Source organism: Balaenoptera acutorostrata, chromosome 6 (assembly GCF_949987535.1).
Source record: "Balaenoptera acutorostrata chromosome 6, mBalAcu1.1, whole genome shotgun sequence".
NCBI lineage: Eukaryota > Metazoa > Chordata > Mammalia > Artiodactyla > Balaenopteridae > Balaenoptera > Balaenoptera acutorostrata.
In genome coordinates this window covers 104799523-104814361 of record NC_080069.1, presented here as the reverse complement: position 1 = coordinate 104814361, position 14839 = coordinate 104799523, and the positions used below count along the sequence as shown (strand labels likewise).

General features: G+C 41.3%; 1 protein-coding gene across 7 annotated transcripts; it reads left to right on the top strand.

The window, feature by feature from the left end:
* Positions 1–18: 18 nt before the first annotated feature.
* Positions 19–14404, top strand: CDC26 (cell division cycle 26). Of its 7 annotated transcripts, none has more exons than XM_007178178.3 (4): positions 21–159; positions 3302–3411; positions 3915–4008; positions 13950–14404. In XM_007178178.3, the coding sequence occupies exons 2-4, from the start codon at positions 3359–3361 to the stop codon at positions 14124–14126; spliced, it is 324 nt and encodes a 107-aa protein (XP_007178240.1). In that variant the 5' UTR covers positions 21–159; positions 3302–3358; the 3' UTR covers positions 14127–14404. The 7 variants fall into 7 exon arrangements, with proteins under 7 accessions (XP_007178244.1, XP_007178240.1, XP_007178243.1 ...); XM_007178181.2 differs by having other exon boundaries at positions 130–159; positions 3887–4008; positions 13950–14402; XM_007178180.3 differs by lacking the exon at positions 21–159 and adding an exon at positions 185–392.
* Positions 14405–14839: the final 435 nt, after the last annotated feature.

Below are 14839 nucleotides of genomic sequence, written 5' to 3'. Positions count from 1 at the left end.
TGGTGTGTTCCGTGGAGCCTCCGAGAAAAGCAAGCGGAGGACGGGGTTCTGCGAGGAGAGAGACTCAGAGCAGTCTGGGAAGTGTAGTCCAGTTGGCTTAGCCGGAGATTCGGGGTGAGCGCCGAGGTTCCGGGAACGGGCTGAACAGGCTGAAAAGAGGTAGGTGCGGCGAGTCGCGCGGCTACGGACTGAACTCGGGGAGTGAATAGACGGCTTCCGGGGCCTGCTGTCGCTCCGGGCCCTGCGAGGAGCTTTAAGTCCTACGGGAGCGAAGGACCGTGTTGCCATGGAAACCCTCGCTCTGGACCAGCGAGTGCGGCCCTGGAGCTGCGGAAGGAGTGCTGTTCTCTTCCGCTGTCAGGAAGTTCTCTCGGCGGTTTCTTCTGAGCTGGGTGGGTTTTCCGTGGATTTGGGCAGTGGCGAGAGAGTAAGTTCGAAGAGCCCTCTAGCGCCGAATGAAAATAAAGACCTGGCGGAGGAGCCAAGGCCTGCTTTTGCTGTCTTCAGCCGGGTCTATCTTACTCAGAGTGAGATGATGAATGTGAGGCGTCAGGTAAACTGCACGCCAGCAACTCTGCACAGCCCTGGGTGCGCTGGGTGCTGGGGCATCAGAGATGGACAAGACAAGGTTTTGTCCCCGTGTCGGGGTTGGAGATGGTCAAAATATTGGTGTTTCCCGAGCTGGATAGAGCCCCCTGCCCTCCCCGAGGACAATTACAATAATAATGCCTGTTTATTGAGCGTTTACTAAATGCCAGGTTATGTTACAGGAATTGACGCTGCAATACGACATTCAATCCATACAACAATAGAGTACAGGTACAGACGAGGAAACCAAGATCTAGTGAAAGGTGAAGCTGATGGTCCAAGATCAGTAGCGATGGGATTAGAATCTGTGCCCTCTGCCCTTTCGCCTCCAGAACAAGCATTTTTACCCATTACTCTATACTGCTCCCTAGTGGCGATCTTTTTATAGTTTGCAGGAAAGTTAAAATGTATCAGTTGTTTCTTTTCCCTTTTTTAAAATAATTAATTAATTAATTACTTTTTGGCTGCATTGGGTCTTCGTTGCTGGGCTGGCTTTCTCTAGTTGCGGCGAGCAGGGGCTACTTTTCGTTGTGGTGCGTGGGCTTCTCATTGCGGTGGCTTCTCTTGTTGCGGAGCTCAGGCTCTAGGCGCGAGGGCTTCAGTTGTTGTGACACGTGGGCTCAGTAGTTGTGGCGCACAGGTTTAGTTGCTCCGCGGCATGTGGGATCTTCCCAGACCACGGCTCGAACCCGTGTCCCCTGCATTGGCAGGCAGATTCTTAACCACTGCGCCACGAGGGAAGTCCCTGTTTTTTCTTTTTTTTTTTTTTTTTTTTAGAAATTCGCGTTCTTTTATTTATTTATTTATTTATTTATTTATTTATTTATGACTGTGTTGGGTCTTCGTTTCTGTGCGAGGGCTTTCTCTAGTTGTGGCAAGTGGGGACCACTCTTCATCGCGGTGCGCAGGCCTCTCACCATCGCGGCCTCTCTTGTTGCAGAGCACAGGCTCCAGACGCGCAGGCTCAGCAATTGTGGCTCACGGGCCCAGTTGCTCCGCGGCATGTGGGATCTTCCCAGACCAGGGCTCGAACCCGTGTCCCCTGCATTGGCAGGCAGATTCTCAACCACTGCGCCACCAGGGAAGCCCCCCTGTTTTTTCTTTTAAGCATTCTCCCCCCTTGAAACTTTGGCTTCCTCTACCTTTTGTCTACTTTGGAATCAAGATAGTATCTGTATCAATTTACATTCCCACCAACAGTGCAGCACTATTTACAATAGCCAGGACATGGAAACAACCTAAATGTCCATCAACAGATGAACGGATAAAGAAGATGTTGTACATATATATAATGGAATATTACTCGGCCATAAAAAGAAATGAAATTGGGTCATTTGTAGAGATGTGGATGGACCTAGAGTCTGTCATACAGAGTGAAGTAAGTCAGAAAGAGAAAAACAAATATCGTATATTAACACATATATGTGGAATTTAGAAAAATGGTACAGATGAACCTATTTGCAGGGCAAGAATAGAAACGCAAACGTAGAGAACGGACGTGTGGACATGGCGGGGAAGGGGAGGGTGGGATGAATTGGGAGATTAGGTTTGACATAAATACACTACCATGTGTAAAATAGATAGCTAGTGGGAACCTGCTGTATAGCACAGGGAGCTCAGTTCCATGCTCTGTGATGGCCTAGTTGGGTGGATGGGGAGGAGGGAGGTCTAAGAGGGAGGGGGTGTGTGTATGCGTATGGCTGATTCACTTCGCTGTGCGGCAGAAACTAACACAGCATTGTAAAGCAATTATACTCCAATAAAAAAATAATAAAAGAAAAAAAGATAGTATCTGATTTAGTACAAAGCAATTTGAAATGTAATGTGCCGTTGTTTCGAGTTGATAACATCACTTGTATCTGTCCCAAGCTTCATGGTAGAAGGAGGAGACATTTCTTCCTTTGTATACTTCACAGTCCCTATCTATATCCTAGATACATATAATAATAATTTATATCTGTACATATTTTAAAGGAGCTTTCACTTACATCATTTTCATTTAATCCTCACCATGTGACCTATATATAATTTTCACAGGAGGCTGACTTTTTTTTTTGGTTGCTCTGCTGCGGCATGCGGGATCTTAGTTCCCTGGAGAGGGATCAAACCCGTGCCCCCTGCAGTGGAAGTGCGGAGTCCTAACCACTGGATCGCCAGGGAATTCCCCAGGAGGTTGACATTTACTAATCAAACTGAACAGTTTAGACTTTATCTGTAAAATAGGGGTAATTTTGCCAGCATCATAGTATTTCTGTGTTAGAATAAACATGAGAATGTAGAAGAAGAGTGTAGCCAGTTTATTCAACAGAACATTTAATGGCTGGTAATTGCAGACATTCTCTACTGGATGCTGTGAGAATATAAAGATGATGCCATCAACAGCTTTTAAACTCAGGGAGTTTTATTTTCTTCTAAAAAAACCCAGCTCTTTTTTTTTTTTTTTTTTAAAGCATAAGCATTACTTTGGGTTTTCAGATTCCAGAGTGTTCTCTTGAGCTTCTGTGCATACTTGTTCTCTCTGCCTGGGATGCCTTTAATCCTCTCTGCCTGCCCTTCACAAGGCAACTAAGACATCATCTCCTCCAGGAAGTCTTCCACATCCCTGTTCACCCCACTGGATTGTGTGTCTGTGTGATGCCATTGCATTACCCTCATCAGAGTTCTTATTACAGTACACTGCAATTTTCCATTTATGTGTTTGTTTTCCCCACAGACTGTGACTATGCCTCTTAACTCTGTAGCTGGAGCATAAGAACTGTTTGTTTAATGAATGACCTATCCATTTAGGACCTATTTAGACCCTGAGGATAACCCTGTGAATTGGTGAGTTAGAGGGAGTTTTCATGAGACTTAGTAAACTCATTTTAGCATTTGGGAGTGATCACAAATCTCTCATAATTCCCACATACTGTTGTTGATCAAATTTAATGGTTTGTATACTCTCCTACTAACTGTACCGAATTAAAATGTGATATTTTAACTTTATTCTCTTAGCTAGAATATTTCTTTGTGAATGGAGCATGAAATTAAAGTGATTGTTGCCTAGAATCCTCTTTTACAGGCACCTTGCTATTTTAAGTTCTGGAAGAAAGAGCTTTTGGGAATTACAGAGTGGTGGATCTCCATCACGTAATAAAAATGTAATAATTATACACGTAAAGACTTAGAAGTCAATGTGTGAATCCAAATGAGTCTTTTGTATCACCATTTGTTTTAGTGTGCATGCTTACAAATTGAACATATTTGAGGCTGAGATTTATCCCTTCCAATTTTTCCTCCTCTCTGCCATTTTTAACAGCTGATAGTTCACTGGGTCTGTCCCTTAGTGTTGGTTTCATTATGCTGAGACGAAAACCAACCCGTCTGGAGCTGAAGCTTGATGACATTGAGGAGTTTGAAAGCATTCGAAAGGACCTGGAGGTAAGAGTGCAACTTTCAAACCGTTAGGAATATTTAAAACAATAACTCTTAACTTTTGGACTCCAGATTCTTATACCAACAGCTTATTCGAAGTCTCTATTTGGATGCTTTATAGGCATCTTAAACATAATGTATTAGTTTCCTGTGGCTGCTGTAACAAATTGCCACAAACTTGGTGGTTTATAGCAACAGAAATTTATGCTTTCACAGTTCTGTAGGCCAGAAATCTGAAATCGGTATCACTGATCCAAAATCAGGATGTCAGCAGGACCACGCTCCCTCCAGAGGCTCTAGGGAAGAATCTATTCCTTGACTATTGCAGTATTTGGTGGCTGCTGACATTCCTTGACTTGTGGCCATATCACTCCAGTGTCTGCCTCCGTGATCACATTGCCTTCTCCTCTTCTGTCTGTGAAGTCTCCCTCTGCCCCCTCTTATAAGGGTACCTGTGTTGGCATTAAGGGCCCACCCAGATAATCCAGGATAATGTCCCCATCACAACATCCTTAATTTAATCACATCTGCAAAGACCCTTTTCACATACAAGGCAACAATTACAGGATCCAGGGATTAGGACCTGATAGCTTTGGAGGTCATTATTCAGCATACTATACTTAACATGTTAAAACAAAAAACTCTTGATTTCTTCCTCAAACCAGTTTCACCTCAGAGTTCCCTATGTCAATATCTATGTAGTTCCTCAAGCCAGAAACCTAAGAAACCTAAGAGTCAATCTTGAGTTCTCCCTTTCCCTCACTTTTTTTTTTTTTTTAAATTTATTTATTTATTTATTTATTTATTTTTGGCTGTGTTGGGTCTTCGTTTCTGTGCAAGGGCTTTCTCCAGCTGTGGCGAGCGGGGGCCACTCTTCATCGCGGTGCGTGGGCCTCTCACTGTCGTGGCCTCTCCCGTTGCGGAGCACAGGCTCCAGACGCGCAGGCTCAGTAGTTGTGGCTCACGGGCCTAGTTGCTCCGCGGCATGTGGGATCCTCCCAGACCAGGGCTCGAACCTGTGTCCCCTGCATTGGCAGGCAGATTCTCAACCACTGCGCCACCAGGGAAGCCCTCCCTCACCTTTTATATTCAATCTGTCCATAAATCCTTCGGCTCTACCTCCAGAATATTTCTGGAATCTACCCATACCTTTTCATCTCCACTATTAGAACCCTAGTCCAAATAACCATCAACGCTGTACAATTTCAGTAGCATCCCAAGTTGTCTCTCTACTTCCATTTTTGTGTCTTCAATCCATTCTCCATCAGATGTCTAGAATGATCTTTAAAAAATTTCAGATCATGTCATTCTCATGCTTAAAACTCCTCAGTGGTTTCCTGCACTTGGAATAAAACCTCAGTTCCTTATCATGGCCTACAAGCTTTTAAATGTTCTTTCACCTTCTGTCACTCTTTGCCTTGCCCTCTGTACCCTAGGCACATTGGTTTTCTTTTATTTCCTTGAATATGCCAAACTATTTATAACTCATGGCCTTTGCACATATTATTTTCCTCTGCCTGGAGTGCTTCCTGTTTCTTCATGTCTCAGTTTGAATGTCACTTCCTCAGTCTGAGAGGCCTCTTCTGACCCTATCCAACTTAGGTGTATCATTCCTACCCATGCTGCCTCCATCTCATTAGGGTCTCTCAAAGCACTTTATTCTTTTATTTCATAGCACTTATTATAATTTTTTAATTTTTTTTTGCGTTGAATCTGTAGATTGCTTTGGGTAGTATAGTCATTTTCACAATATTGATTCTTCCAATCCAAGAACATGGTATATCTCTCCACCTGTTGGTATCATCTTTAATTTCTTTCATCAGTGTCTTATAGTTTTCTGCGTACAGGTCTTTTGTCTCCCTAGGTAGGTTTATTCCTAGGTATTTTATTCTTTTTGTTGCAGTGGTAAATGGGAGTGTTTCCATAATTTCTCTTTCAGATTTTTCGCCATTAGTGTATAGGAATGCAAGAGATTTCTGTGCATTAATTTTGTATCCTGCAACTTTACCAAATTCATTGATTAGCTCTGGTAGTTTTCTGGTGGCATCTTTAGGATTCCCTATGTATAATATCATGTCATCTGCAAACAGTGACAGTTTTACTTCTTCTTTTCCAATTTGTATTCCTTTTATTTCTTTTTCTTCTCTGATTGCCATGGCTAGGACTTCCAGAACTATGTTGAATAATAGTGGTGAGAGTGGACACCCTTGTCTTGTTCCTGATCTTAGAGGAAATGCTTCCAGTTTTTCACCATTGAGAATGATGTTTGCCATGGGTTTGTCGTATATGGCCTTTATTATGTTGAGGTTGGTTCCCTCTATGCCCACTTTCTGGAGACTTTTTATCATAACTGGGTGTTGAATTTTGTCGAAAGCTTTTTCTGCATCTATTGAGATGATCATATGGTTTTTATTCTTCAATTTGTTAATATGGTGTATCCCATTGATTGATTTGCATATATTGAAGAATCCTTGCATCCCTGGGATAAACCCCACTTGATCGTGGTGTATGATCCTTTTTATGTGTTGTTGGATTCTGTTTGCTAGTATTTTGTTGAGGATTTTTGCATCTATATTCATCAGTGATATTGGTCTGTAATTTTCTTTTTCTGTAGTATCTTTGTCTGGTTTTGGTATCAGGGTGATGGTGGCCTCATAGAATGAGTTTGGGAGTGTTCCTTCCTCTGCAATTTTTTGGAAGAGTTTGAGAAGGATGGGTGTTAGCTCTTCTCTAAATGTTTGATAGAATTCACCTGTGAAGCCATCTGGTCCTGGACTTTTGTTTGTTGGAAGATTTTTAATCACAGTTTCAATTTCATTACTTGTGATTGGTCTGTTCATATTTTCTGTTTCTTCCTGGTTCAGTCTTGGAAGGCTATACCTTTCTAAGAATTTGTCCATTTCTTCCAGGTTGTCCATTTTATTGGCATAGTGTTGCTTGTAGTAGTCTCTTAGGATGCTTTGTATTTCTGCGGTGTCTGTTGTAACTTCTCCTTTTTCATTTCTAATTTTATTGATTTGAGTCCTCTCCCTCTTTTTCTTGATGAGTCTGGCTAATGGCTTATCAATTTTGTTTATCTTCTCAAAGAACCAGCTTTTAGTTTTATTGATCTTTGCTATTGTTTTCTTTGTTTCTATTTCATTTATTTCTGCTCTGATCTTTATGATTTCTTTCCTTCTGCTAACTTTGGGTTTTGTTTGTTCTTCTTTCTCTAGTTCCTTTAGGTGTAAGTTTAGATTGTTTACTTGAGATTTTTCTTGTTTCTTTAGGTAGGCTTGTATAGCTATAAACTTCCCTCTTAGAACTGCTTTTGCTGCATCCCGTAGGTTTTGGATCATTGTGTTTACATTGTCATTTGTCTCTAGGTATTTTTTGATTTCCTCTTTGATTTCCTCAGTGATCTCTTGGTTATTTGGTAACGTATTGTTTAGCCTCCATGTGTTTGTGTTTTTTACGTTTTTTTCCCTATAATTCATTTCTAATCTCATAGCGTTGTGGTCAGAAAAGATGCCTGATATGATTTCAATTTTCTTAAATTTACTGAGGCTTGATTTGTGACCCAAGATGTGATCTATCCTGGAGAGTGTTCCATGCGCACTTGAGAAGAAAGTGTAATCTGCTGTTTTTGGATGGAATGTCCTATAAATATCAATTAAATCTATCTGGCCTATTGTGTCATTTAAAGCTTTTTTTTTTTTTTTTTTTTTTTTTTTTTTTTTTTTAAATTTATTAATTTATTTATTTTTGGCTGTGTTGGGTCTTCGTTTCTGTGCGAGGGCTTTCTCCAGTTGCAGCGAGCGGGGGCCACTCTTCATCGCGGTGCGCGGGCCTCTCACTATCGCGGCCTCTCTTGTTGCGGAGCACAGGCTCCAGACGCGCAGGCTCAGTAGTTGTGGCTCACGGGCCTAGTTGCTCCGTGGCATGTGGGATCTTCCCAGACCAGGGCTCGAACCCGTGTGCCCTGCATTGGCAGGCAGACTCTCAACCACTGCGCCACCAGGGAAGCCCCATTTAAAGCTTTTGTTTCCTTATTTATTTTCATTTTGGATGATCTGTCCATTGGTGTAAGTGAGGTGTTAAAGTCCCCCACTATTATTGTGTTACTGTCGATTTCCTCTTTTAGAGCTGTTAGCAGTTGCCTTATGTATTGAGGTGCTCCTATGTTGGGTGCATATATATTTATAATTGTTATATCTTCTTCTTGGATTGATCCCTTGATCATTATGTAGTGTCCTTCGTTGTCTCTTGTAACATTCTTTATTTTAAAGTCTATTTTATCTGATAAGAGTATAGCTACTCCAGCTTTCTTTTGATTTCCATTTGCATGGAATACCTTTTTCCATCCCCTCACTTTCAGTCTGTATGTGTCCCTAGGTCTGAAGTGGGTCTCTTGTAGACAGCATATTTGTGTGTCTTGTTTTTGTATCCATTCAGCAAGCCTGTGTCTTTTGGTTGGAACATTTAATCCATTCACGTTTAAGGTAATTATTGATATGTATGTTCCTATGACCATTTTCTTAATTGTTTTGGGTTTGTTTTTGTAGGTCCTTTTCTTCTCTTGTGTTTCCCACTTAGAGAAGTTCCTTTAGCATTTGTTGTAGAGCTGGTTTGGTGGTGCTGAATTCTCTTAGCTTTTGCTTGTCTGTAAAGCTTTTGATTTCTCCATCAAATCTGAATGAGATCCTTGCCAGGTAGAGTAATCTTGGTTGTAGGTTCTTCCCTTTCATCACTTTAAGTATATCATGCCACTCCCTTCTGGCTTGTAGAGTTTCTGCTGAGAAATCAGCTGTTAACCTTATGGGAGTTCCCTTCTATGTTATTTGTCATTTTTCCCTTGTTGCTTTCAATAATTTTTCTTTGTCTTTAATTTTTGCCAATCTGATTACTATGTGTCTCGGCGTGTTTCTCCTTGGGTTTATCCTGCCTGGGACTCGCTGCGCTTCCTGGACTTGGGTGGCTATTTCCTTTCCCATGTTAGGGAAGTTTTTGACTATAATCTCTTCAAATATTTTCTCTGGTCCTTTCTCTCTCTCTTCTCCTTCTGGGACCCCTATAATGCGAATGTTGTTGTGTTTAATGTTGTCCCAGAGGTCTCTTAGGCTGTCTTCATTTCTTTTCATTCTTTTTTCTTTAGTCTGTTCCGCAGCAGTGAATTCCACCATTCTGTCTTCCAGGTCACTTATCCATTCTTCTGCCTCAGTTATTCTGCTATTGATTCCTTCTAGTGTAGTTTTCATTTCAGTTATTGTATTGTTCATCTCTGTTTGTTTGTTCTTTAATTTTTCTAGGTCTTTGTTAAACATTTCTTGCATCTTCTCGATCTTTGCCTCCATTCTTATTCCGAGGTCCTGTATCATCTTCACCATCATTATTCTGAATTCTTTTTCTGGAAGGTTGCCTATCTCCACTTCATTTAGTTGTTTTTCTGGGGTTTTATCTTGTTCCTTCATCTGGTATATAGCCCTCTGCCTTTTCATCTTGTCTGTCTTTCTGTGAATGTGGTTTTTGTTCCACAGGCTGCAAGATTATAGTTTTTCTTGCTTCTGCTGTCTGCCCTCTGGTGGTTGAGGCTATCTAAGAGCTTATTATAATTTATAATGATTTCTTTGTTTATTGTAAAATCATTTACATTAGGAACCCTGATTGTAGAAATCATGTCTGTCTTCTCCACCGTTGAGTTCCCAGCATCTAGTACATAGTAGGAGTTCAATATGTATCTTTTTAAAATTAATTAATTAATTAATTAATTTACTTTTGGCTGCACTGGGTCTTTGTTGCTGCGCATGGGCTTTCTCTAGTTGCGGCGAGCGGGGGCCACTCTTCGTCGCGGTGCGCAGGCTTCTCACTGTGATGGCCTCTCTTGTTGCAGAGTACAGGCTCCAGGCGCGCGGGCTTCAGTAGTTGTGGCACGCAGGCTCAGTAGTTGTGGCTCGCGGGCTCTAGAGTGCGGGCTCAGTAGTTGTGGCACACAGGCCTAGTTGCTCCGTGGCATGTGGGATCTTCCCGGACCAGGGCTCGAACCTGTGTCCGCTGCATTGGCAGGCGGATTCTTAACCATTGCACCACCAGGGACGCCCCAGTATGTATTTTTTTTTTATTTTTTTATTTTTAAAAAAAATTTATTTATTTATTTATTTATGGCTGTGTTGGGTCTTCGTTTCTGTGCTAGGGCTTTCTCTAGTTGTGGCAAGCAGGGGCCACTCTTCATCGCGGTGCATGGGCCTCTCACTATCGCAGCCTCTCTTGTTGCGGAGCACAGGCTCCAGACGCGCAGGCTCAGTGATTGTGGCTCACTGGCCCAGTTGCTCTGCGGCATGTGGGATCTTCCTGGACCAGGGCTCGAACCCGTGTCCCCTGCATTGGCAGGCAGATTCTCAACCACTGCACCACCAGGGAAGCCCCCCAGTATGTATTTTTAAGTATAGCCTTACGCTGCGATATTAGATGTCCATTGATAAGACTTCAGTTCTTTTATTGGCCTTCAGAATAAAGTCCAAATTCCTTAGGATGGCATGTAAGGCCCTTTGTGATCTGGTCCTTGGTCATCTCTCCACTTTATCTTCCACTGCTGAACTATCTTTAATCTCAGTGCCTATGCACACTCTGCTCTTTTCCTGAAGTGCCCTTTATGGTTCAAACTTCAGTTGTAATGAGTCTCGTAAAGTGTTAGTCTTATACTGAACTTTGACTCTGCAGAGTCAGCTCACTTTTGAGTTACTTTCTTTTTTAATTGAGGTAATTTTTATGACTGAGTAGTGTTCCATTGTGTGTATGTGTGTGTGTGTATATGTATATATATATATATATATATATATACATACACCACATTTTCTTTATCCAGTCATCTGTCAAGGGACACTTACGTTTCCATATGTTGGCTATTGTAAATAATGCTGCGATAAACATGGTGGTGCACTTACCCTTTTGAATTAGTGTTTTCTTTGGATATATACCCAGGAGTGGAATTGCTGGATCATATGGTAGTTCTACTCTTTATTTTTTGAGAAATCTCCATACAGTTTTCCATAGTGGCTGCACCAGTTTACATTCTCACCAATAGTGTGTGAAGATTTCCTTTTCTCCACATCCTCTCTAACACTTATTATTTCTTGTCTTTTTGATAATAGCCATTCCAGTGGGCATGAGGTGATATTTCATTGTAGTTCTGATTTGCATTTCCCTGATAATTAGTGATGTTGAACATCTTTTCATATGCCTGTTGGCCATCTGTATGTCTTCTTTAGAAAAATGGTTATTCAGATTCTTGGGTTGTCTGTTTTTTTGTTGTTGAGTTGTATGAGTTCTTTATATATTTTGGGTATTAACCCCTTATCAGATAAATTGTTTGCAAATATCTTTTCCCATTTGGTAGGCTGTCTTTTCATTTTGTTGATGGTTTCCTTTGCTGAGCAGATGCTTTTTAGTTTGATATAGTCCCATTTGTTTATTTTTGCTTTTGTTTCCCTTGCCTGAGGAGACATACTCAGAAAGATACTGCTAAGACCAATGTCAAATAGCATACTGCCTATGTTTTCTTCTAGGAGTTTTATGGTTTCAGGTCGTACATTCAAGTCTTTAATCCATTTTGAGTTAATTTTTGTGTATGGTGTAAGATAGTGGTCTAGCTTCATTGTTTTGCATGTGGCTGTTCAGCTTTCTCAACAGCCTTTATTGAAGAGACTGTCCTTTCTCTGTTGTATGTTCTTTGCTACTTTGTCATCAATCTATTATCCATATGTGTGAGGGTTTATTTCTGGGCTCTCAGTTCTGTTCCATTGATCTGTGTGTCTCTTTTTCTGCTAATACCATGCTGTTTTGATTACTGTGGCTTTGTAGTATAATTTGAAATCAGGGAGTGTGATACCTCCAGCTTTGGGGTTTTTTTTCCCAAGATTGCTTTGGCTACTTGGGGTTTTCTGTGGTCCCATACAAATTTTAGGAATTTTTGTTCTATTTCTGTGAAAAATGTTGTTGGGATTTTGATGGGGACTGCATTGAATCTGTAGATTGCTTTAGATAGTTATAGACATTTTAACTGTTAATTCTTCCTATCCATGAGCATGGAATACTTTTTCATTCCTTTGTATCTTCTTCAGTTTCTTTCAACAATATCTCATAGTTTTAAGTGTACAGGTCTTTTCACCTTCTTAGTTAAATTTATTTCTAGGTATAAATTTATTCCTAGGTATTTTTGTTGTTTTTAATCTTTCTACTAAAGGCAGTTATCCAATGGGTTTCACCCATTTTAGAGCAACTTAGGAGAGAGGGATAGTTTTTGCCCTGCACTAAAATAAAAACAGTAGAAAACTGGTATTTCATTTGTTGCTGAAATTAGTTTGATTACATTTTGATGACTCTGTTTTTTTTTTTTTTTTTTTTTTTGGCTGTGTTGGGTCTTTGTTGCTGCGCACGGGCTTTCTCTAGCTGTGGCGAGCAGGGGCTCCTCTTCCTCGTGTGCATGGGCTTCTCATTGTGGTGGCTTCTCTTGTTGCGGAGCATGGGCTCTAGGCGCGTGGGCTTCAGTAGTTGTGGCACGTGGGCTCAGTAGTTTTGGCTCACAGGCTCTAGAGTGCAGGCTCAGTAGTTGTGGTGCACGGCCTTAGTTGCTCTGTGGCATGTGGGATCTTCCTGGACCACAGCTCGAACCTGTGTCCCCTGAATTGGCAGGCGGATTCTTAACTGCTGAGCCACCAGGGAAGCCCTGACTCTGGATTTTGAAACAGTCAGCAGTTGTTCACAGTGGGAAGCCTTTTTTTTTTTTACTTTTTTTTTTTAAAATTTAATTAATTAATTAATTTATTTATGGCTGTGTTGGGTCCTCGTTTCTGCGCGAGGGCCTCCTCCAGTTGCGGCAAGTGGGGGCCACTCTTCATCGCGGTGCGCGGGCCTCTCACTATCACGGCCTCTCTTGTTGTGGAGCACAGGCTCCAGACGCGCAGGCTCAGCAATTGTGGCTCACGGGCCCAGTCGCTCCGTGGCATGTGGGATCCTCCCAGACCAGGGCTTGAACCCGTGTCCCCTGCATTGGCAGGCAGACTCTCAACCACTGCGCCACCAGGGAAGCCCTGGGAAGCCTTTTAAATGATTTCATTCTACTTGGATATTCCGACTTTCTCATGGCTTATAAGATGAAACGATATCATCCTTTGCCTTTTAGAACTTGTTTTCACAAAGGTGTTTGGGGAGAACTTTCTAATGTTATTTATTGGGTAATGTAGCCTAGAGAGTAACTCAGGAAGGTCATTATGTTTGTATATATATAAAAAGTAATACCTCACTTATTCACTATAATATTTTGACACTGGCATTTAAATGCTCACTGTTCAGCAGTAAGTGGTGAAGAATAGCAGTGATTCCAGGGATTAGTGTAGTGGAGCCATTCTTCTGGTAAGGAACTCTCAGGTAGTGGTAGTTGTGGGGTGTTAGTTTTTTTCTTTGAAAATGATCAAACTGAGACATAGACTTTGTGAATTCTGCAATTACTTGTGGCTTAAGAGCCAAACCTTTTATCTGAAAACAAAATGAATTCCCCAAATCAGGCCTCATGATAAGATAGCACAAAACCTTCTTTTCCTGCAGTACATTTAATCTCATGGTGTCAGCTAAGCTGTTAATTTCTGTTGGTTATTGTTTTACTGGTTGCTTTATTTTTCCATCTCTTGTGTGGACTTTCCTCTGTCATAGCCCTGATCACCTTGTGTTGTAATGGTCTATTTACCTGTTTCCCTGTTAGACTGTGACATCCTGGAGGGTAGGGGTTACATCCTTTATCACTATATCCGTGTATCCCCCTTGTGCCCCTAACCATCTAAACCTAGGATTTCAGTTTATTGTTCTGTAGACCCGAACCCTATCCTTTACCCTGTGCCTAATACATGGTAGATGCTAAATAAATGTTTGTTAATGAATAGAATATTACCTTAATACTAAAACTTTTATACTTTCAGACCCGTAAGAAACAAAAGGAAGATGTGGATGTTGTAGGAGGCAGTGATGGAGAAGGTGCCATTGGGCTCGGCAGTGACCCCAAGGGCAGGGAACAAATGATTAATGATCGCATTGGTTATAAACCCCAACCCAAGCCCAACAATCGTTCATCTCAATTTGGAAGTTTTGAATTTTAGAGGTGGATTATCTTGTGTGCCAGAGCCCTGGAATGGAGTAAAATGATGGCAGAAATACAAACAAGATTTAGAGAATTGAGTGCTTGCAGTCAAGCTGAATATTTTACGTCCTGCAGAGAGAGATACTTCTGCATGAGAGTGCTGATGCTTAACTTTCACTCTGAAAGCTGAAATTCAAACTCTGGTTTGTCTCTGGAAAATCTGACTCGATAAACTTGTCTGATTTTTGTTTTTAAAAATAAATCTATTTTTGGAAAAGTGTGCGACATCCTTAATGAAGTATAATAGCACCGTTAAATTGCTACATTATTTTTCCCATCTTTATTAAAAGACCCTAAATAGAACACTTCCAGTTGATCCCTGTCACTGATTTTTGTTTAACTCGTTTATTCAACAAGTATTTATTGAGAGTGCCAGGTACCATTCTAGGCACTTGGTAACATAAGTGAACAAATCAAAGATCCCTGCCCTTGTGGAGATTAGATTTGCATGATTTTGTATAAACTCGATCAAGTTGTGGATTTCCAGTATCTTTACAGAATGGCATTGTAACCAGTTTGGGTGTAATTTTGGGAGGACAGGCAGTGGAGTATCAGTATTACCGTCATTCCAGTTTTCCTTCCTTTCCCAAATCGCCTAAGTTTTTCTGACGAGCCAATCTGCGAGGCAGCTCAGAGGCTAATTTAGAATCATGTCTTATTGTTTTCACTGTT